The sequence below is a fragment of the Callithrix jacchus genome, chromosome 11 (assembly GCF_049354715.1).
Source record: "Callithrix jacchus isolate 240 chromosome 11, calJac240_pri, whole genome shotgun sequence".
NCBI lineage: Eukaryota > Metazoa > Chordata > Mammalia > Primates > Cebidae > Callithrix > Callithrix jacchus.
Window position 1 is genome coordinate 53,566,669 of NC_133512.1, and position 25,417 is coordinate 53,592,085.

Genomic DNA, 25,417 nt, shown 5'->3' on the forward strand with positions numbered 1-25,417 from the left:
TATACTGATATCAGCCAAAGTAGATTTAAGCAAAACAACTATTACCAGGAGTAAAGAGCAGCATTTCATATTGATAAAATAGTCTGTTTATTGCAACAAGAGGAAGAAGGCCTATATTAGTCTAGAGTTTGAGACCAGCCTGGCCAACATGATGAAACCCTGTCTCTACTAAAAAAATAATAATAATAATAAAAATAAAATAATAAATACAAATGTTAGCTATGTGTGGTGATGGGCACCCATAATCTCAGCTTCTTCAGAGGCTGAGGCATAAGAATCACCTGAACCTGGGAGGCAGAGGTTTCAGTGAGCCAAGATCATGCTGGTGCACTCCAGCCTGAGCTACAAAGTGAGACTCTGTCTAAAAAAAATTTTAAAAATGTAGGAATGAAAAATGGAGAGAACCAAAGGATCAAATAGACAAATTCACAATCATAGTTTGTATTTTTCATCGCCTTCTCCATAATTGACAGAATGCACAGGAAATAAAAAAAATTATAGAACTACATAATATCTGAGGAATTTGTGTTCTACTTAAGTACGCAAGGAACATTTACTAAGTTGACCATATGCTAAGTAATAAAAGAAAATAGGGGAGGGACAGCAGGGGGTGGGGAGTTGGGGAGAGATAGCATGGGGAGAAATGCCAGATATAGGTGATGGGGAGGAAGGCAGCAAATCACACTGCCATGTGTGTACCCATGCAACAATCTTGCATGTTCTTCATATGTACTTCAAAACCTAAAATGCAATTAAAAAATACAGAAAAATAAGATAATGTTACCCATAATAAATAAATAAATAAATAAACAAAAGCATTTGAAATACAGGGTATTTCTTATTATATATATTTTCTCACTAAGCAGAATCAAACTAGAAATAAGGACAAAGTTATCTGGAAAACTTTCCAAATATTTGGAAATTAACAAACAACGCACTTCTGAAAAACCCATAGGTCAAAAAATATATCAAAATGGACATTAGAAAATATTTTGAACAGAATAATAAAATCTGTTGCAAAATTTATAGAATACAGTAAAAGCAGTACTAAGAGGGATTTTTCTTTCTTTCTTTCTTTCTTTTTTTTTTTTTTTTTTGAGATAGGGTTTCACTCTTGTTGCCCAGGCTGGAGTGCAATGGCACGATCTTGGCTCATTGCAACCTGTCTCCCAGGTTAAAGTGATTATCCTGCCTCAGTCTCCCAAGTAGCTGGGATTATAGGCACCCGCCACCACACCTGGCTAATTTTAGTATTTTTAGTAGCAACAGGGTTTCACGATGTTGCTGGTCTCGAACTTCTGACCTCAGGTGATCCACCCACCTCAGCCTCTCAAACTGCTGGGATTACAGGTGTGAGCCACTGACCCAGCCTAAAAGGGATTTTTATAACTTCAAAGGCCTATATTAGAAAAAAAGTGTTACATCAATGATCTAAATTTCTACTTCAGGAAGGAAAAAGAGTGAATTAAGCCCAAAGTGAAAAGAAGAAAAATTGAATAAACATTTCAGAAAATTGACAATTAAAAAAACTGGTTCTTTGAACAAATTAATAAAATAACTCTCCTAGAAAAAAAAATTTTTTTAAAGAGAACATCAGGAACAAGAGATGTCATTATGATTTTATGAACATTAAAGGGTAATAAGAGGATAGTATTAACAACTTTATATGGATACATTTGACAACTTAAATGAAATGGATGCATTTCTTGAAAAATGCAACTTGTGAAAAATAACTTACCAAAATGGAACCAAAAAGAAATCAAAAATCAGAATTGTCTATTTCTATTAAATAAGTGCACTTGTTACCAAAAACATCCCTAGAAATAGAACTCCAGGGCCAGATGGCTTCAGTAATAAATTCTATCAAATATTTAAGCAAGAAGTAATACCAGTATAAATGCCTTCACAAAATAGAGGCAGTCACAATACTTCCCAACTCATCATGTGAGCATAATCATGTTACTAAAACCTGACAATCACATTGAAAGAATAGAAAATTATAGATCAGTATCCACAAAAAACAATTATGGGAAAACCCTTAAGAAATTATTAGCATAGCCGGGCATAGTGGCACGTGCCTGTAATCTCAGCTACTGGGGAGGCTGAGGCAGGAGAATTACTTGAACCCAGGAGGCAGAGGTTGCAGTGAGCCAAGATTGTGCCATTGCACTCCAGCATGGGCAAAGAAGCAAAACTCCATCTATCTCAAAAAAAAAAGAAAAAAGAGAAAAAAAAGAAATCATTAGCAAATACAGTCTAGCAATATATTAAAAGAATAATGATTTTATCTCAAAGTTGGATCACCATAAAAAATGTCAACCAGTATAATTCACATTACAGAATAAAGGATAAAAATTATATGACCATGTCAGTAGATGCAGAAAAGAAGCATATGACAAAACTCAGCATCTACTCATAAGAAAGCCTTTCCTACCTAATGCTGTAAGTCAAAAAAATAAATAAAAGAAGAAGAGGAAGAAGAAAAAAGGAAAAAGGGCAAGATTGGAAAGGTAGAATTAAACTTTTCATTATTTTCAGATGGCATAATTGTGTATTAGTAACAAATTATATCTAAAATATCTATAAAAAGTATGTTAAGCAAGGTTGCAAAATATAACATCAATATACAAAACTATTAATTTCTACAAACTAGTAAAAAATTTTGAAAAAAATGTTGAAAAATAATATTTACAATAGAATAAAAAATTAGGTGTTAGGAATAAATTGAAAAAAGAGGTTTATGCAACCTACGTACTGAAAATATTGATGAACTATATTAAAGAAGACCCAATAAATAGAAAGTTATATCCTATTCTTGGATAGGCATTGTCCCAGATAGATAGATACAGCGAAATTCTAATCAAAATCCAAGCAATATATTTTTTAAAGCATTCCACAATCATTCTAAAATTCATGTGCAAATACAAAAGACATAGAATAGCTAAAACATTCTTTCAAATGTTGGCGTACATCTGAGTAACAAAGTTGGAGTACTTACACCACTTGATTTCAATAATTAATATTACAACCAAGACAGTGTGATATCATATAAAGACAGATAAATCAATCAGTGAAACAGAATAGAGGACCCTTAAATATGCCTATATATATATATATATATATATATATATATATGGTCAATTGTCTTTCTACCAAGGATGCCAATTTAATTTAATGAACAAAAAGAAAATAATCTCCTCACAAAATACTGCCAAATCAGCTGGTTATCTGTATATTTAAAAAATAATCGTAACCACTACCTCATTCCATATACAAAAATTAATTTAAGAACCATCATAGGCCTAAGGGTAAACACTAAAACAATAAAATGTCCAAAAAGAAATCATAAGACAATATCTTTGTGACCTGTGGCAGACAAAGATTTACTAGAAGGTATGATATAATACTAAGTATAAAAGACAAAAATGGATACATTAGACCGCAACAAAATTTAAAATGTTTGCATATCAAATTATTCTATTAAGAAAATGAAGTTCTGGGCCAGGCTCGGTGGCTTACGCCTGTAATCCCAGCACTTTGGGAGGCTGAGGCGGGTGGATCACGAAGTCAAGAGATCGAGACCATCCTGGCCAACACGGTGAAACCCCGTCTCTCCTAAAAATACAAAAAAATTAGCCAGGTGTGGCGGCATGCATCTGTGGTCCTAGCTACTCGGAAGGCTGAGGCGGAAGAATCGCTTGAACCCAGGAGGCTGCAGTGAGCCGAAATTGCACCACTGCACTCCAGCCTGATGACAGAGCAAGACTCGGTCTCAAATAAATAAATAAATAAATAAATAAATAAATAAAATAAAGTTCTAACCACAGATTGGGAAAAATGTAACAAACATATCTGGCAAAGGAACTATATCCAGAAAAAAAAAACTCCTCTGAATTAATAATTTTTAAAAGCAGAATATATGAAGAAAACTCCTCTGAATTAATTTTTAAAATATTGTTGTATTAATAATAAAAAGAAATAATTTTAAAGGAGTGAAGATACTAGAAATGATATTTTACAAAAAGAAGAAATAATATAATATTAAATGTGGCCGATAAACACATGAAAACGTGCTCGAAATCATTAGTCAGCAAGTATATGCAAATGAAACCCACAGCTGGATACCATTTTATACTCACTAGAAAAGCTAAAATAAAAGACCAACAGTACCAAATATCAGAGAAGTTGTGGAGTCACTAAAATCCATATAGAGCCTGTGGGCCACTATAAAGATTTTGACTTTTATTGCAAGTGATGTGAAAGCCACTGGTATGCTTTGAATGGAGGAGTTAAATGTAACAATCACTCAGGTGGTTATATTGAGAAGAGACTGAAGGGGTCAAAGGTATACACAGGGAGACCAATTAGGAAGCTACTGTAAGAATCACGACAGAGATGATGATGGCTTGGGTTAGGTTGTTACTATGGATATAAACTCACTTCTGGCCACCTCTTGTTTCACATAAAGGCGATAACTGGGTGCTCAAATCACAGCTCTGTCCATTGAAAAACTATTCCCTATTAACCATCTTTCAGGGTTCATCCTGAATGTGGCTATAAGGTATGTGTAATCCATTTACAACCTGTACCCACAAACTGAGCCAACCCATATGTGAACCAAACCCAACCTTTTCCTCTTCTTTATGCTGCTCACACAGAACTCACCCTCCTCACACATGGCCATGTATGCAAGCATGGAGGAAGTGTGCTGGTAAAATCCTGTTGGCTGACAATGGACTTCGGAACTACTTGCTCACGCTGCTAACTTATGTTTCGAACCCTCTGGTTCTGTACATCCCAATGCACAGTTTCTATTTTACAAGGGTTTCTTTTAGGTCTATCTGACTTTATGACTTGGTAGAGCTGACAGAGCTCAACTTATAATGGGCTGTTTGAATGCGTAGGTAAGTTTTTTTTTTTTTTTTTTTTTGAGACGGAGTTTCACTCTTGTTACCCAGGCTGGAGTGCAATGGCACCATCTCGGCTCACCGCAACCTTCGCCTCCTGGGTTCAGGCAATTCTCCTGCCTCAGCAGGCTGAGTAGCTGGGATTACAGGCACGCGCCACCATGCCCAGCTAATTTTTTGTATTTTTAGTAGAGACGGGGTTTCACCATGTCTCGATCTCTTGACGTCGTGATCCACCCGCCTCGGCCTTCCAAAGTGCTGGGCTTACAGGCATGAGCCACCGCGCCCAGCCGCATAGTTAAGTTTATATCTCGTGGTGAAGAACTTCATTTCTACCAGGATCCACTAATATGCTATGTGCTGTTTCTGCTTCAGATGGCATGGCCTTCCTCTAGAATCCCATGAGGCCCTACTGTAATTTTCCAACTGGGACTTGTCATAAATTCTATACCACATCTTTCCCCACCATTGTGATCACTAATATCATAGCATCTGCTGGTTTTATGGCTCATGCAGCAGAGCTCTTTGCACTACAGTTTGGTCTGCTGCAAAGTCCTTACCCATTATACGCCTCACCCAAAGCTGTGCATGCCAATTAGTAGATGGACTAGAGCAGGCTTTTTATATATGGAATAAGTTAACTTCAAAAATAAAGAGGCCTGCCAGATGCTGTGCTTCCTTGTTTATGGTGGGGGCTCTAAGCTTCCTTGTTTGTATTTTACTTTGAGGGGATAGCCCAGGATGCACTTAAAACATTGGGAAGATTCCAAAAAGCTCCACTGAAGTTGCAGATCCTTAAATCTTCCTTGAATTTATTCCCCACTCTCTGGAGTGCATATCTTACCAAGACTTCTAGTACATTAGTTAATTCTTGCTTATTCTTCATAATCTGTGTGACGCCATTGATGTAAGATCAGTGTAACATTCTGTGGATGCTCAAGCAGTCTAGACATCTTTGGAGTATTACAGAGGGCAAGAGATTAGCAATAGTCCTGAGGCAAAATTGTAAATTAAAATAGTTCTTCCTCATGAGTGCAAACTGTTTCTGATCTTCTTTTATATGGGGAGTGAAAAGAATGCATTCATCCATCAATGGCCACATACCATGTAGCAGAAGCCTTATTAATCTGTTCCAGGAATGATACCACATCTAGCATGGCAGCTGTGATTAGTGATCCTATTTGGTTGAGCTTGCAGTACTCATCTGTTGTTCTCCAAGATTCATTTAGTTTATAAAGGGGGCATTCTGGGTTATTAAATAGATATAGGGAACAACATTCTATGTCTTTTAGGCCTTTAAGAGTGGCACCAATCTCCCATTCTCCTACCTCTACCCTGAGATGTAATCTTTTGTATTCGCTATCTTGGCGGTGGAAGGTGGGAGTGTGGCAATTTCAGAGGTCTCCATTTGGCCCTCCCTTCTGTGAGAGCTCTTATCCCAGAGGCCAGGTACTTATGATGTAAGTATAACAATTCTAATTGAACATTCAGGGATTGGGGGAATGACCCACTGTGTGTGTCCATAGACCCAATGAGCCCACTGAGACCTAGACTTTAGTAAACACTCCATCATATTACCTTGTTGCTGTAAGCCACCACTCCAATAACGTTTCAGTGTGAACTCAGATAGTGTACTCAATAGTCTTCAAATGTTGATTTGTTTCTTTCTGCATTGTATTTTCACCTAAATAAATGCTCATAGGTCCATTTGGGGAAGAACTGAGGAGATCATCACAGTGCATGTTTTCGGTGGTGCCCTCCCTTCTGATGTTCTCCCTCCTAGCAACCTTTTAGTAATCTTCAGTGGGTTCTGGATTGGAAAACTGGCTCAGTGAGCAGATGCTTTTTATTGGGGTAACTGTCTTCAGTCTCCTGCTTCCCCATTCTTGCCTCTATGTTTTTGGTTATAATAGTTAAACACCACCCTTTTGGCTGCCTGTCTGTTGTGCCACTAGGGATGCCATGTTCTTTTAATTACTCCCACAACTTCCTATGGGTAAAGCCTTCTTGGCTGTGCCTCTGATCTAGCTGGTCATTATGGCAATTGTGGCTTCCTGGCTTCTGGTGGCTAACTGCCACCACCTAGCCACTATTACTCCGGGGTCTCATCATCCCCATAGTTAGCAAGCCCCACTCTGTGACTGCCTCTCCTACCATCAGCCCTGATCTGCAAAGGAAAGCTACCACTAAACTTTCTAGAGATGCTAATGCCTCTCTCACCAGATCATTGCTAATGACTTTGAAAAGTGTGTACTCTAGGTGTTCCTATGTAACATAACCCTTGGGTGTGTCTTCTAAACTTAAGTAATATATCTATTCTAACATATCCATTTCCTTCAACCTCTTTATTCCTTCTTGGACTATCTACCAGGGCAACTCAGGCATTTTCACTCCAGTAAATGTAGGCTACAGCTTTTTCAGACTTCTAAGAGTGACCCTATCCCTTAGGCTCCTTGCCAGAGTATAAAATCATATAGCTTTCCTCTTCCTTATCACACACATATACATACAAAAGAACACCTCAAAGTCAATGAATTACTTCTTACCTAATCAATGTTCTGGCTCCTTTGATCAAACACCTCAAAATCCAATCCCAGTGCTACTCCCCTGGCTCCTAATGGTACATATTAATTTTTGCAATTCTTTTGTAGTATCATCTCTTTTCTTTTTCTAAGGCCTAGGACATCCTTAACCAGCTTAGGCTGGACAGCCATCAGACAGTGGTGTTTGTCAGGCCTCACCGAGGGGACAGGTAAAGAGAGGAGAGGAGAAAAGGGGAGGGAAGGGAAGGGAGAAGAGATAGGAGGAGGGAAAAAAGTGGGGGAAGGGAAGGAAGGAAAGGAGGGAGGAAGGAAGGAAAGGAGGGAGGAAGGGAAGGAAGGTGGTTAGTCTTGGATTGAAGTATGGCATTGAGAAAGTTTCAGCAATGCTGACATAAAGTCCTAGGGCTAATTACTTCAAAGAAGTCTTATGTCTCCTAGGCACAGGCTAGCCTTAGGATCTTTGCCATACTTAGTCTTTGCTGGCAAGAGCATGCAGGAAGCATGACCTTGGACAAGTTTGGTGACAGGTTTCAAAACAAAGCAGCATAACTGTCATTAGACCATGTTCTCTGCAATAGGAAATCTGAAAGGCACATCTTTCTGGCTACCATATTTCATCTGGGTCATCAGCTGGGATGACTTGAATGGCTATATCTACATGGCCACTCCATGGTCAGCTTCTATGTGGCCTGGAGGTCTCAGGGTAGTTGGGTTTCTTACATAGTAGCTCAGGGACCAAAATTGATTGTGCCAAGAAACCTAGATGGAGGATATATGTCTTCTTATAACCTTGGTCTGGGCTGTGGACTGAGTGTTTATGTTCATCCCCAAATTCATATGTTGAAGCTTAAATCTTCAATGTGATGATTTTTGAAGGTGGGCCTTTGAGAGCTTTTTGGGTCATAAGGGTGGAGTCCACACAAATGTGATTACTGCCCTTATAAGTAATGACATGAAAAATATAATTTCTCTCTCTACACCACGTGAGAATTCAATGAGAAGATAGACATCTGCAACCCAGTGGATGACCCTCCCCAAATATCAGATCTACCAGCACCTTGACCTTGAATTTCCCAGCTTCCAGAACTGTGAGAACTGTTGCTTAAGCCACTCAGCCTGAATACCATAGCATTCTGTTCTAGCAGTCGGAATTAACTAACACATCCTGGAAACCACATAGCATCAATTACTGGTATTCTTTCAGTCACATGAGGTCAGCCCAGATTCAACATGGGATGGCCTGCACAAAAATTGGGAACTGCCTTGGAGACCAGCTACCATAGCGGGATATATAAGGACACATGTTCTCCTAACAATTTATGTGCCTACTATAAGTGATTGAGGCCTTTGTACTTTTCATATCATCACTCATTGAATCATTCAATTTGGTCTATCATAATAACTCACGGGTTTTGAATTTTTATTCTGAGGTACTATACTGTATGACTGTGAAACTTTTTTTTCCCCAGTAATTTTCATTAAAATGCTTTTAAACCTATTTCAGATACTCATTTTTATCTATAAAATTTTAATTATTGTTTACAAAGGATTTCAATGTCTAAATATTGTAGGATACTTGGAGAAAAAGTACGACATTATTTTAAAAATAAAAGAAACCGTACAGTTCAAGGAATCCCTACTAACAAAGCCCAATGGAAATCCTCTTCCTAAAAAGCTGAAAGCCTGTCTTTGAATGTTTTTCATGACTCAACAGCTATTTGTTTTTATTTTCCCTGGGCGTAAAGTGACCTTTTGAAAAAAAGTTTATTAAAGTTGTTTATAGACTTATTTCTTACTCCAATAGTAATAAACATCATTTTCTGGTGTAAATTGTTTTTAAAAAGAAATGTGTAGGACATTTGATATTTGTTCATCTTAACCTACCTTTCCTACTCCACCAACTGTCCTTGGGCAAAGGGTGGCTTTGGTAAAGGTGAGAAAGAGGACTTTTCCAAAAAAACCACACACATTCCCTTATAAAAATAAAACTAGGGATCTTGGTTTAAGTCTAGTCAGGTTGGCTGTTCAAATAAATTCATAATCAGTCTTTAACATGGCTGTAATGTATCTTTCCCACCTCTTGTCACAGCAGAATTCCAGTCAAGCTTTCCCTAATCAAAGGATTTACTCACACTGGTGCAGATCTGGTTTGAGACATTTTATTGGCAACACTGGTGTCATACTTAGGGACCATAGACTTTTGTCAGACTGTGTTAGCTTCAATGACAAGTATTAGTGGTCAATGATATTTGAAATATTGTTAAAGTACCTAGAAATAATAGGCACTAAAATTCATTTCATTCACGGCAACAAACCTCTAAAGATTTCATGTCTTCAGTGGAACTGGCATACTGTAATTGTTATTTGGAACTTAATGTAACCTCAACAGCAGCAGAGAGAATATAGTCCTCTCATTATGCACATGCTCTAGGATCATTTATTTTAATGCTTTCAAATAAATACATTCCATGCAGCACACTACAATAAATAAGGAGCAGCAATGTTCTTCTAGTAAATCCATTCATAATGTGAGTCACCATGTAAAACACCACATCTCAAGTCTTTGGCCCTGTACCATAACATGAGGCACACCACATCTGCACCCAATCATATCTGGCTTCATATGGATTTAATAGGACTATGCCAGGAGTGCATGTAAGCACAAATTTAACCAGAGGTTTCCAACTATTAAATACAGCTACTAAGTAGTTAAAAGGCAGCAACTTAACCCTTAATCCCCCTCCCTTCATTTTTGAGACAGAAATACAAAGATAGAAATGCTCTGGTGAATTTCAGGTCAGTGGAAAGCATAGTGGGATACATTTGGAATACTTGGAGCAAAGCCGGCACAATATGGCACCCAAAATGTCACAGCAATACTGATACTGAATGGACACTGAATACAACAGACTTGACTGTAGACGCTTAGCTCTAGGACGCAAAGGTGAGGGCTGCAGTGGGGGAGGCTGATTTTTCACTAGGCAGATAACTCAACAGTGCCTTCCTCCTCGCTATCAGCTCTGTTAGCACGAATCTCCACAAGGGTCCTGGCAAATCGGGTCCATTCATCGTTGTGGGGAACTGCAAGCTGCAAAGCAAATAAATGGAGAAATGATGAACAAGGTATCTTTCATGTCTGAAAGCCTTGAAGCCCTAATGACTGTCCCTCTGCCCCAATCACCCAAAACAGATGTTTCCCTTGGAATGCAAAGGAAATCAAATCTTCTTCTTCGGCTCAAGCAGGGCCTGAGGTGTTACTCTTAAACTAACAAGAGAATCATGTCACTCTTGGACTCCAAAGCACTCACAGAATGTATAAAACTTGTAAAACGTATGTAAACTATACAATTACAGTAGCCACATTAAAATGCTTTTGGTAATAAATTTTCTTCGTAAGAAGACTTACAGAGAACACAGCAAATGAAAACTACATTATTAACCAAGATTTTCAAATAACTTTATATTTTATTTCTCATCAATGCTATTAATCCTTTTCCTAGAGTGTTGATGATGTGGAAGTATGAAGGACAAAAGAATAGCTTAGGTATACAAAGAAATATTCCTCCTATCAAAGAGTACTTGGACTTTCCAGAAAGACTTATATGATGATAACTACGAATAGAAGTAACAGTAGTTATTCTTTACCAGGAGTTCTCTTCTAAGTACACTACATGTATTAACTAATTCCTCATAACAATCCTGTTGTGCCTGATATTCCTATATTAAGGGCAGAGAAAGATGAAATAATCTTACTCAGGCTGCATAGGTAGCAAATACCAGTGTCAATGGAATCTGGTTCCAATATGAGCATCCTTAGCCAGTATGCTACACTGATTCACTAAAAAGGGTGATTTATAACTTTTCCAAAATATCTTCTGTGTAAATTCAGTGAGGAGGAAAATAACGCCTCCTCCAATGCATTACTTTCATTCATAGTGAATGTATGAATTACTGTTAGTTGTTTTAAAGGGTATTGCTTTCTCCACACAGCATCCAAAAATAAACTGTTTAAAAATATAATGCAAGGTTTGGGATAGAAAAAAATATTCGAGGATGAGAAACAGGATTTAGTAGAAGTCTGAATGCTTTTCACATAGAATAAAATTGATTTAGATTTTAGATGCATTTTCTTGGAGTTTTACTCTATAGTATAATTCACCTATAGGTACTGGTGCTACACTAGCATTATCCACATATTCCATAAACATTAAGAACATACAGGCATCTCAATTAATACATTTTTTAATGAAAAAAAAGAGGAAGCAAATAAACCTAAGTTTTGAGATCACTTGTGCAGCTGGAAAATTTCTCACCATACAGAGCTAAATGATTAGAACTTAAAATTTTTATTACAAGGATAATATCCTCAAATACTATATATCCAAGAAAACTTATTGGAAAGCACCACCTTCATTGTGCAAAGTATATCCTTAAATTAGCATAAGACTAAACGTTTCAAGAATATAATTCTGGAAATGATATACAGGCAAGGGAAGTAAGTTCTTTGACTTATTTTGAGAAGTGCAGTACCAATAAGAACCCTTACCCAGTCACATGAATGAGTTTTTGAATGATTAAATGCTACTGTAGTTATTGAAATGAGTTCAAATTTCTTTGTAGGCAATAACACAAGTTCACAATAGTGCTGAACGATGCTGACATCCTTTTGCTCAGTCTGTTTTCTCTACTTAGGATTCTTTTCCTATATTCTATGATTCTTCATTTTTCTCTTCAATTTTAGAAAATGCTGCACCTGGGAAATGAGGCCCCCAAAATGTATGATACAAATAAGCTTACAAAAAAATATAACCAGCAAAGAGTTGGTATTACATTTATATATAAAAAAAAAAAACAGGACTACTATTTATTTTCCCTCCTCCAACCTTTCCCTCCTCCAACCTCTGAGCAAGCCTTTCCAAAAATAACCACAAAACAAAAGCTCAAGAAGAGACAAAAGCCTAATCATGAGAACACATTTATAACTTTTTCTAAAGTGAGAATCAAGCTAAAGCTAAAATGTCCCATAACTTCATATTGGAGAAAAAAACAGGTCTCAGTAATACATAGTACATTGCTCATAAAGAGCTGAGTTTGGTTCCCAAATATAAAACTATATTATTAGTTAAAATGGTACAAATTTGAGTTAATATATGACGACCTATGCAATATTTTATTGATAGCAATGTGTAGAAACTATATACTATAACAAATAGGTAAACATATTTACACAGTTTTATGTAGTAGTAATGGCAAGACTGTTCAGAAATGGCCCTAGTAAAGATTATGGAACATGAAGGTTTGAATAAATGTCTAGAGACAGTTTAGAAACAGAACTGAGTATCATTTACACTATATAAAATTACACATCTCAAAACTTACACAACTTCTCAAAAATGAATTTTATCAAATTTAAATGTTTCTGTTAAGCACACAAAACATAAGCCGGCAAGTGAACTGTATTTGCCTTTCTTCATGGGGGTGGGAGTAATAGTGCTGTAATACTAACATATGGCCTTAAAAATACAGATTCACCCTCACAAAAGTGTTACAGTAATCTAACACATCTTGTCCTCTTTTCGATCTGTCAAAGTTTCATTTAGATTGGCAAAATGTTTGTAGTTTGTTTTTTAGGGATATCTATTTTGCCAAGTCTTTTTCTCTTTATAGTATCATAATTTTCACAGAAATATTTATTCCCTTGGTTCACAAAAATTCTAGAGTAGAACATGTTGAAAACACAATTCCTTCTAGAAACTTGAAATCAATTTATCTACCTCATCCTATCACACTTTTCACCTTGTTGACTGTAAAAATAACCCAAGATGATTATAATGCTACATTTAGAAGGTGAACTGCAGGCTGACCCATTTTTAGAATTAAACATCACCATCAGGAAGCACTTTAAGTATAATCTTAGCTTGAATGTGTGACTGTGTATCCACAGGCTATTTCTACACCCAAAGTAATAGTTTTTGGCATTAGAATTACTTGTAGGTAAGACCAAACAGGTGTCCTAACAAACAAGAGGGCCACTCTTTCACTTTGCATCTATGGCTGTAAACAGCATCCATTTGGACAGAACCGCCCTTCCTACTCTTGGCAGTTCCTGGCTCTTCTCACCTGGTACTCTCTAGGTTCAAGAGTATAAATGCATTTATGATTTTCTCTAGGAGATTTTTAAATTCAATAATATCTTAATCATTAAATAGGAAATATCTTTGTTCATGTTCTTACAGAACAAGACTGTTCTCATGTCCTACCTTGCATATAAATTTATTCAATACTCAATCAGCATTGATTGAGTACCAATTGCATGCCAGGTACTGTGTTTGAATTAAAGATACAGTAAGTGAATCATTTGGAATATGATAACTACGAAATACAGACAAAAAATGTTTTTGTAGGTCAAATTGTGTGAATATTGGCATAAAAAAACTTCACTGACATTTAAAAAATTAACAGCCTAAAATTTACCTTCTTTCAGTGACAACTGCAACATTTCCTGATATCTGTTGTGTGTCAAGCAAGTAACGGAGGCAAATGGCATGTTAATAACATTGCTTCAGCATTGCTTCAAGCTTCTATTAAGGCATTAAAGGCTCAATCTAGAGCAATACTATGGAATTTTTTCTCTGAGAATAATAGCTCAGAATAATTTCCAAACAATTTACATTTGTGATAGGAAAAAAATTCATTCATAACTTTCTAATGGCAATGCATAATTTTGACCAATTAAAAATGTATAGTTAAATTAAGAGAACACCATTAAAAAAAAAAACTTAAAAAATTGCCCAGCATTGTTCTAAGTCAAAGTGGATCTGAAAACATTTTCTGCCTCCAGATTAATCTCTGATGAAATCTGCATAATAGGTTAGGGATGACTCAGACATTCCAACTGCTTCATCAACTGAGTTCACCAATAGCCAGTTCATCCCCTGGTTCAATGACTGTTTTCTAATTTTTTGCTAAACATATAAAGCATTTTCATGTCAAAAGCACTCAGGGCTCTGATTCCTGAGATAATAAAATCTTAACTCTAAGAGAGATCACCTTTTACAGATATGATATAATCCTATTTTTACAGCTGATGAAACTAAGGGCAAAGGTAGTTACTGAGGTAGCAATTTGGACATAAGAAGGAGGTAAAATGAACCTCAGATTTGGACAAGAGACTCAAGTCCTGTTCTCATTTTGGCTGCCAGCAATGGTCAGGCACTTACCCTCTCATTGCCTCAATTGTAAAATAGAGATGATGATGTCTGACCCATTCATCAACAGAGATGTGGAGAGGATGAGAAAGGTAATCTAAGTAAAGAAAGTACTTACTATGAGTTCATCATGGATTGTCATGCATTCTTTTTCTTTAAATTGTCAGTCAAATTGAACAGGCTCCCCCCAAATGATATTTTTTTATGGCATCCATACCAATTCTACAGCATTTTTCTGTGTTTTAAAAAATTTTCTTTAGGAATTAATTCTGATTGTTATGTGAGGATGTGAAGAAGCAGGGCATAGACCTTTCTTTAACAGGTAAGAGGGGTCAGCATACGGAGCTAAATGATTTGCTAAAGATCACATAACTTTCACCTGTTAGTATAGGGCTATCAAGAGCCTCACCCTTTTGAGAAATGCCAGCATTCCATGACAGAAGGGCAGGCAGGTAATGTGTTTTGAATCACCTGCTCAAAAATTCTAAAGATTCTTTTAAATTTTCTAAGATTCTTGGAAGACAAACGGTCAATAAACAACAGGAAAAGTGCAAACGTTGTGGAAAAATTCATGAAAATGTATTATTTTAGCCTCCCCAAGCCCCACCTTCCAGCCTACCCCACCACTTCTCGAACATGTCAGGGATATGTCCCCTCCTCTCTGCAGAGTGGCCTGGAGGCTGCCTCTGGACCCGGCCCCACCTCACCCCTGATAAACTTAACAGTCTAACCCCTGCTTGCCTTGCCAGGGTGTCCTGTATACCTAAAGGGAGGCACAGATTGCGGAGTTACAACATTTGAGAATGGAGCCACAGTTGCCTTTTTTCCACCTCACCAGCCAGATCCTGGTTTCTTTCCCAGATTTGCCACTAATTTGCTGTGTGTCTTTAGGGAATGCATGGTTTTAATCTTTCTGATCTTTACTTCCTCATTTGTGTGAAATAAATTATAAAATCCATCTTCTAGGACTAAATATTAAATAAAACAAAAAAAATGTAATGAGCTTAACACAGTGCTTGGTACATTATATACACTATGAATACACGATGTCTTTTTTCCTTCTTAGTGGTTACTCCCTCTCTTCCAATTTTTTATTTTCTTGCTTCCTTGCCTCTTCTCTTCTGTTTTCTTCTTTTCACCTATTTAGAGCTGTACAGTGTTTTTTTAGAAGGTTACCTTATATTTTTTCACATTTTATGTCTTAAATACTCACACAAATAATTTCCTAAGTAGTCATACTTTTAATAATAGCTAATTTTCATGAATTGGGAAGAGGGAAAGAGTTATTTCAAATCACAAGAAAAATTCCTTCAGAGTTGCTACTTTCCATTGTTCATTTAAAAATAAAGTTTTAAATATAACTATTTATGTTAATATACACATCCACACACATATGTAGACATGCACATACATATTTTTTATTTTGCACATGTGACTAATACAGCCTAATCCAGCCATTTCCATGTGGCACTTTCCACAGTGGGATTCTTCGTTTTTACCTCAAGTTTTAAGGATTTGTAACTGCTGTAAATGCTGTTAAAAAATCAAATGACTTTTTATAACTGGGGTTAAACATGCAAATATAATTCATGTGTTCCTTTTTATAATCACATGGCTAAAAACCATTTTGAATAGTTCTAAGTAAAACCTTCTTCATTTTTTAGTAATTATAAGGGTTATAACTGGCAGCTATACTACTTTTAAATGGCTGCATTATCTGTAGTAACTTTCACCATTCAATGCATTATTTTTTATAGTAAAAATATTTGTCTCAGGTATTGCTTATTTTCTTTTTTAAAGTCTTTGATAATTAAGACATTAGTAAAACACCCTGATTTCACTTGGTTTCTGAGATACATGAAGTATGGCCAACACATTAAGTCAGTAGGACTCTAGGTTTCAAGATAAATATTCCATGGATGTATGGCTCATCAGTCTCTTTGCAATTTTTCAATTAGATGAAGTAATTTTAAAAAGCATGTGGGACTATCATGTTAACCATCGATTTTCAACAGATACACAATTCATCTCTGTATTAATCTAAAAATTAAAGTTTTCTGTTAGAAAGATATAGGTGTCCTTTCATTTTAATACACATTATTTGTTAATGCATTTACAGAAAATGTGGAAATGTACATCGGTTTCCACAGGAAGACTGCTAAACCCCTCTAAACTCTAAAAGCCTTTTAAAAAGGACTTTATTAATGGCACCCAAATTCAGGAAATTGTTGACTTACTGGTATACAAATACATGTCTGTGTTCAGAGGAAGCCTATATTTTTTAGGACAATTCCCTTTACCACACACACAGATGGAAGCAAAGTGGGAGGTAATATGCAATGAAACAGCCACTGAACGACCAAGCACACCCGCTTCACATAAATACAGCTCCACTGTATTTAACTCCCGGGAGAGTCTCGCATCACGGCTAACAATGGTAAAACCACGGACCAGAATTCCAAGCCAGAATGCAATATACAGAGGGTGTAATATACTACAGTGTTCCACTACAAAAAAACATACGGTATGCAAGTTATTTAGAGCTGTTTCAAAGAAGTTGTCAAAGTAGGAGTTACATTAGTCTCTGTACAGCACAGTCTGCTATTACCAGTCAATAGGTTAAAATTCTGTAAAATGTAGCAGCATTCTTACCTATTGTGGTCAGATGTTATCTGATTATTTTTAACTTTCTTTTCATCTGGAAATTTCATTTAAGGGAACCCTGCTCCACCCATGAAGCTTGAGACCTCTCTGCCAAAGGTCTCTTCTTTCGTATCTTTAAAGGAGCGGTTTATTTTTACTGCATGGTTTTTTGTTTGTTTCTTTGTTTGTTTTTTGAATAACACTTAAAAAAATCTATTACCACGGATATAAAAGTCAAAGTAAGTAGTAACAACTATGCGTCTCTATCAATTTCAGTAAGCCGGGAAATATAGAAGGGAATACATATCCTTTTCCTTAAACATTATCTGAAGAAAGTAACATTTAAAATATTTTTCATGTTAAAATTTAGCAATATAGGAAACATGACAACATTCTGAAGGTTTTACCTGTGGAAGAAAAAAAATAAAATAGCCAAAAAAAGAGTTAATTCACGAAGACCTAAAGATGAATAATCTTGTTCACATTTGTATTAAAATCTTATCATCTTTCTTCCTCAGAAATATTTTAGCCTTATTTTTTTCCCTACTATTTGGAACAATCTAGTTCTCTGCCCAAAAGATGAGAAAAATGCTAAAAATGCTGGTTGATGGGCGATAATAAGAAATATACTTTCTCAACATGAATAACTTCTTTTTCCATAACACAAAAGATCAGGAAAATGGTAGGAAAAAGCAAAAGCATGTGCTACACAAGATGATCTGTGACATTAGCTACTAAACATATATCCCTTCTTTTCGTGATATTATTAACTATAGGTTTTCTAATAAATTCTTAGCAACCGCTGCATCTAGGCAGTTTTGACAAAAAGAAGGCTTATTGCTAAACACCTTAAAAACATTTACCAAGGTAATAAAAGAAATGTCACTCCCTCCTACTGAATGTTTGGGCATAAAAGAGGTATTTTTATAACGCAATTCATAATTTACCATATCTATAGTGTCCAAAAAAAGCACAATGAAAAGGAAGCATTTTTCCAGTGGTTTGACAAATGTTTGAATCAACTGTTATGCTTTCATTACACTAGTGGCCAACTGCTCACTTTTGAAAGCACAGGAGGGGAGGGAAACTGGGAAAGAGATTGGAAGGAAGGACAGGCACTCTTTTCTAAAGATATTTTCCAAATATCCTTTTCTGTGCAACTATAGTTAAATAATTTTTTTCCTCTACATCAATCTGTAGCCAACTTGGAGGCTGCATCCTGTATGCTCTACACAATCAAGTTTTCCCCATTCACCCATCAAATGTTTATTGCATGCCTAATATGTGCCAGGCACTGTGCTAGACTGGGTTATTGTATTTTAATAGACAATCATCAAGTAACCACTTTGAGTAAAATTCTGTGGATGTGGTCTTCCAAAGTTAGAAAAAAAATGTATTGAGGAATATAATAATCAAGGGAGGGCTAACAATCTGAATTCTTCTTTTTCTTTCTTTTTAAGTTACAAGGGTAACTTTAAAAAAAATCGTACTAGAAGGTGTTCATTTTCTTATTTATTTATTTCAAAAATATTTATCTATGTTCACCTTCTGTCTAAGGCACCTTAATGCTGAGACCAATAAAAATAAAAAATTTAATCTAAATATTGAGAAACTATTGGTTGAGTATTAGGAGAAAGAGGTTAGAAATGGGCCACTGTTTTATATACTAGCTTAAAAGTACAAAATTCCTTTTGCAACGCTAGCAGTTTGGATGTTTCCTAAATGATAAGCAACTCATGCTTTAAAATTTAAAAGATGTTCTACTAGCTGACATTCTCAAAAATTCATGTAAACTTTCCTTGAAAGTGAAATATAATGATTCATTCACTTCCTCACTTTGCAAGTCCAATATACGTGGTATATAAATATTTACACAGCAAACATGCATAAGCAGATACTTGATTATGTATTATATTTTAGATATGCCAACAGCAGCACACATACAGATGTAAGAAACAACTCAATTCTATACAGGCCAGGGTTAATCTAGATTCACAGATGATTGGAGAGACTTCACACTTAGCTTTTAAAGCTGTGATTTGAGGCTACTGCTCTAAGCAGCAATTTTTCAAGATAAAATTTAGCAATTTTGAAATTATAGAACTAAACACAATTTTGTCAGCCATAAAAAAATTAACACTATAATTAACAACTGCTTCATAATCCAAACTGCTATTGAAGATGACAGTTTGAAACCACAGAAGAATCATGAAGATGATTAATTATACAAACTGGTTCTTCTTTCAGAACGTTTATATTCATAGATCATTTATCACCAAAATGAAAATATATGAACTTCATTGAATATTGCAAATTACTATACACACATTAATTTGCTGTTTATAATATTAGATATTAGGGCTTTCTTTTCATTGAATCAACTACTCCATAATACATGAAGGTCATAAGTATTTTCTTATCAATTCAGAAAAAATATATGCTTGAGGAGATATTAATCCTACAAATCCATTTTCATATACTAACACTACCTGAATAAGGCCCCTATTTATATAATAATTAGTTTAATCATGGTCTCTTACATATATAATTATCAAAGTGAAAGCCACTGCTATTACATGCACTATAAGATGAATACTTATAACATTAATTAGAACTAATAGTGCCTTTTCTTTTTTAAATTAAGCACTTTTAGCAGAAGAAATAAAGTTGATACAAAAATTACAATCATAGATTTTACCCAAAATATTTAATTTCAAATACATATAATTTATTATGACAAAGAAATGAATATATTATTTCAAAGTGGCTTAATTTATGTAATTATATTTATTAGCATCTCAAATCTGCCCATACAACTATAACTTTGTGCCCTTTGACTTAACAACACAGCATTCTGGCTATAACACCAAAAATTCAAGTAAAAACTGAAAAGTCCAGTTGAAAATCTTGACGCTTTGTTCTTACGCCGTCAACTGCTATCTAGATGTTATCGATAGAACCAGGTATTTCGATTTTTCACATTTTATCTGGATGTTTGGTACCATTGGAAGAATTTATGCCTAAGTCTTTTCTTTTTCATGGAGGGAAAAATTAAAGAAAGTATTTAGTATCAGCTAAAGAAAATAATATTGTTTATCCACCTAAAAATAAGCCAGTACTTGCAAAGGCCTTCAAGAATCTAGGAAGTTAAGGGCCACACTCATTTAATGAGAAACACCAGGGTTTCAGATGATCACACCTGGATGTTGCTAAGCTGAGATTAACTCTGCTCTTCTGGAGGCTGCAAAAACCCAGCCATGCAATCAGTTTTGCCTTGTGCAGGGGACAACAGGCTTCATAAAGCACAGTTATTAAAACTGGCTGATTGCAAATGCAGTTCTTTTTATTAAGGGACTCTTGTTTGAATTAACCTCCCAAATCTAAGTTTAACTTTTCAGTTTTGTGTTTTGTATATCCACTTCTTCAAGGAGGAGAATTATTTATATTCAAGGCACAGGCTGCTTATGGAGAATTGATGTAGACCCTATACTACTGAAAAACAAGAAGGAGTTCCACAAAGTAAACAATTATTGCCCAAGTGTGATCCCCTTAAAAATCATCATTGTATTTTATTTATTTTGTGTCACTCAAACCCTTTTTAGCTCCCAGTACTTCCAGCTTATCAGATGCCACTATGTCAAACTGCTATTGAAAGCATGAGAAAAATGGCCCGTTAAATCTCTTTCCTTTTATTCTTATTCTTGTTGGCTATGAAACCATTTGAGGCACTTACTAACAGTTTTTATATATAATACCTTGACCATCATCATTCTAAAATATATTGTGTAGGCCATTTTTCCTGTTGGGGTTACAAATAAACTTTTCACTCCTGATTTTTCATTTTGGCTTTAAAATATATTCAAATGGACATTTACAATCATGTTTTTACTCATAACAAATCATGTGTTACATTTGATCTCTCATGTTAACTGACATCTTTCTTTTCCAAAAATGTTTCAAGGCCCATATTTCCAATGTCAAAGTTTACCTATTGAAATTTGTAATAAAATGACTATTATTCTTTTGGCCCCCAAATAGTCATATCAAACAAGCTATCTGAAATGGCTACGATGGTTCAGAATTCACATTTAAAGATTTATGCATATTTTCTTAGGTAATTAGTGAATAGGATACCGAATCAATAAAGATAGGATGATAAGATTTGTCCATCTCTCAAACCATGGTTTTTAAGTTGCCATTTTATTCTTCAAATGCTACTTTGAGCTGAAAATGATTCTGTAATTTTATCATTTGACTACTATAAAATATAATCAGGGATTTGAAACCTGTGTGAATTTATCGCAACTGAAAACAAAATCTTCCCTGGAAGAGGTTAATGGAAAAAGAAATAATAGGAGGTGGAACATAAACTGCTTCTTTCAAAACTGGAGCTGCAAACAGCATTCTAACTAATTCAGATAAGCAGCAAACATAGTTGTTAGGGGATATTTATGACAGCTGCATCTGTGTGACAGCACTGAAGCCTTAACAATGGCGGCAGGCTTCTATAAAACACATCTGCAAGAAAGACAGGTAGATAGGCTGGCTATCAATCATCAGGACACATGAATAATTCTATACATACTGGCCTATGTGCTGTTGAAGTCAGCTCTCTATACATAAAAAAGCTTGCTGTTCAGTAACGGAGCATGGCAATGAGTAATTTTTATTTTTAATTCTTTAAAATGTGTTCATATATTATTTTAAAAAACAACAATCGCTCCCTCTTTTAAAGAATATTTATCATTAGTTTTAAGCTTATTATCCTACCCATGTTTCATTTAACTGAATGGCATCCTTCCCACAATCCAAAATGAACAGATTGCATCCCATCGTTTGGAGACTTCTCAAAACTTATTCAGAAGCTAGGCTCATTTTTAATTTTGAATCTCAGAGAATTTAAATGGTGCATGCAACCACTGTCTATTTAAGGAAATTTTGAAGGCACAAATAGAATAAAAATTATAGCCAAATAATAAAAAAGGGTCTTCTCTGTCTTTTGTCAGATTTGCATAACTTCCACTTATGCTAATGGGAGTTCAGCACCTGCTCTGCAAAGAAAATAGACCCCTATCTGTGAAAATAAATGTATACAGTGTATTTTCCAGCTATAATGCTGAAATCAAACAACAAAAAATGTTTGCTATATAAACATAGCATCATGTGGCCTACCTGAAAACATTGCTGTTTTATATTTTACATCTTGAGTCATAGGCTGCAGGATATTACTCATGTCTTTGTCATTTAAATATAACAAAAAGAAAAAAAAAGGGAGATGGACAAACTCAGTCTGGTGATTTCAGTGAGCTCATGTACAATCCTATGTTTACCCCTTTAGAAGTTCATAATAAATTGCATCACTAAATCTGGATTCAAGCCACTGCTCTCTGCCATCATCTTAAAAGTCACGGAGAAAAACTGTACATAATAAGAGGAAGGCATGGTCATGGGGGCACTGAGCTGGGACTCCCTGCAGCAGCTGCAGCCTCAGCTGGAACAGATCTGGCAGATGACTATCAGTGACTGGTGACACTGCAATGCCCTAATCGGGGAGTGCCAGGACTCACAGGAAGGCAAGTCTACCTGGGCTTGAATGGGGATGTTTCCATCAATGCTCACAGAAGTTTCTCTTCATGGAGTTCTTAGCAATGGTGTGGACAGAGAAAGGTTGTCCCACTCCCCTCCAACTGCAGCAGGCGTCTCAGAGATCTTTCCCCAAATTATATTATTAATACATTTTCAGGTAAAATGATGACATGATCCAAACAGGGTTGTGGGAGATGAATCGGGATCTCCAGTATGGCTTCAGCTCTATCTTTATGTTTCTTGATGTTTATAATGTAGAATCGTGGCCCTTCTCACTAAACATTTTTAAATACTTTTAAGAAATAGATAATGAGGCTGGGTGCAGTGGCTCATGTCTATAATCCCAGCACTTTGGGAGGCTGAGGTGGGTGGATCACCTGAGGTCAGGAGTTTGAGATCAGCCTGGCCAACAGGGTGAAACTAAAAATACAAAAATGTGCTGGGCATGGTGGCGTGTGCCTGTAGTTCCAGATACTTAGGAGGCTGAGGCAGGAGAATTGCTTGAATCCAGGAGACAGAAGCGCACCACTGCACTGCAACCTAGGCAAGACCAAAACTCTGTCTCAAGAATTAAAAAAGGAAAAGAAACAGGTAATGAGAAGATCATATAGTAGTGTGTCCAACCATTTACCTACATTTCTAAAGGTTTCTCCTTCTTCCTAATGATCTAGGTTAAGGACCATATATACATGTATCTATATATTTCTTTCTTATTTGCCTCATGAGTGGCATTAAGAGTAACACTCTGGTGGACAGGACTGGCTACATAATTTGCAGTGTTCAGTGAAAAAAGCAAATGTAGAGTTCCTTCCCAACAGATTTTTGCGAAACAATTGCAAGACAATGACAAAGCACTAACCCAAGCTCAGGGCTCCCCTAAGCACGCGGCCCTATGCAATTGCACAGGTCCTATATTCTTCAAGACAGCCTCACTTATGGAACAGGCTCTTGGCAAAAGCTAGCCTACAGGCCCCACATTTCTCCCCAGCCTAAAATAAGTCTCCTCAAAAGAATTCTCCTGGGAGAATGAATGTGAGATGTCTTCCCACAGAAGAACGTACTAAGGAAAATGGATCAACACTGTGTTTTAGAGCACTGCATGCCCTGAAAACCTACCACCTACTTTTTAATACAGATTGTATTATAAAGCTTATCTAAAAGCATTTTGTCTTCTTTCTAGAGGGTTTTACAAAGCAAGGTTTTCTGCCTAAAGGCTAGCACGACCGTGGTTACGAGTTTCATTTTAATGTGGACCAGGGAACCAATTTTGAGTATGGGTAATGGTGGCAGAGCCTACTGGCAATTTAGTCCCCAATGCCATATTTGTTTCTTCTTAAATAGCTCCCTGCTCAACCACCCTCCCTGTAGTCAGTCATGTACCAGCCTTAGATTTGACCTCTAATTCCAAATGGGCCAGCCTGCCATGAAGCATTCCATCTGGCCTTCCGCAGTTTAGGTGATTTGGAAGGCTGAGAAGGCACTTGTCTAGAGGGTGCACTTCTCTTTAAGCATATTTAAGTTCTGTCAGTTCTGGGCTGGTGAACCATCCTAGAGTAATCATAATAGTGGCAGCATTTGCCCTTAAGGGATCTCTCCCTTTCAGAAGTGGGCTGCAGCTCAGCCTCAGATGTAGGGAAGTCATTTTTCCTTTTAGTACATGATGCCTCTACAGACTAGGTCTTCAGTCATTTAGAATAAAGCTTAGAGGTGACAAAGAGAAACACAAAAGTTCCCTTTTCCACTCAAATAAATATGATTTACAAAAATACTTAGAAAAAAACCCAGTTAAGACAATTATTTTGTTAAGTCTCAGTTCTTCTGAGCTATAGATTGCTTTGTATATGATCAAATGATACCTAAAGAATTGTTCAAGTTTATAAGCTTATCCTGATTTTTGGTCATTCAGAGAAGGGCTAGAGATTGTAATATTACCTACTCTCAATAAAATAGTATATCCTTTCTTTTTCTTGGTAGTGAATTTGTAGGGATAAACAACCCTACAAATTGCTTGGTCTATTATATGTCACAGAGATTTTTCTACAGCCTGTCTAGACTCCAGACAATAGGCGAGACTGGCCTATAGTTGCAGACATTTCTACAGTCTGTAATATCACTTAGAAAAGTAAGGGCAATAACGTAAAAATGAAAACCAGCCTGACCTGCCAGTACGACAGTAGAAATATGAGTATAACAACACTTTACAATTTAGAAATGATGATAACATCCTAGAAAGAAGTTTTAGCCGCCACATATCAGCCAAAGCAACTTTTGTAAAATCATATATACTCACAAAATAAGTCATATTCAAGTGATTCTGTCCAAAAGCTATCAAATCACTTTTACTGCAGAAAATTCTGTATATATGTCATGTGTTTCCTTATTGCATAGACAGTGTGTATTAATGCATGTGTGTGCATATATATGTGTGTATATATATGATATTTAAGTCAAAATAAAGACTTTTCAAAAGGCCTATTAAAATATAAACCAGATTGTTAAACTATTCCATTTTCAGTCCTTTTAGAATACA

General features: G+C 36.0%; 1 protein-coding gene across 12 annotated transcripts in view; it reads right to left on the bottom strand.

Moving 5' to 3' along the window:
* Positions 1–9,593: 9,593 nt before the first annotated feature.
* The window catches only part of DYNC1I1 (dynein cytoplasmic 1 intermediate chain 1), a 331,611-nt gene continuing 315,787 nt past the window's right edge, over positions 9,594–25,417 (bottom strand). For all 12 annotated transcript variants that reach the window (XM_078342739.1, XM_078342738.1, XM_003733588.5 and 9 more), the window contains one exon: positions 9,594–10,538. In XM_078342739.1, coding sequence (XP_078198865.1) covers positions 10,428–10,538 — 111 coding nt within the window. In that variant the 3' untranslated portion in view covers positions 9,594–10,427. The remainder of the gene's footprint in view (positions 10,539–25,417) is intronic.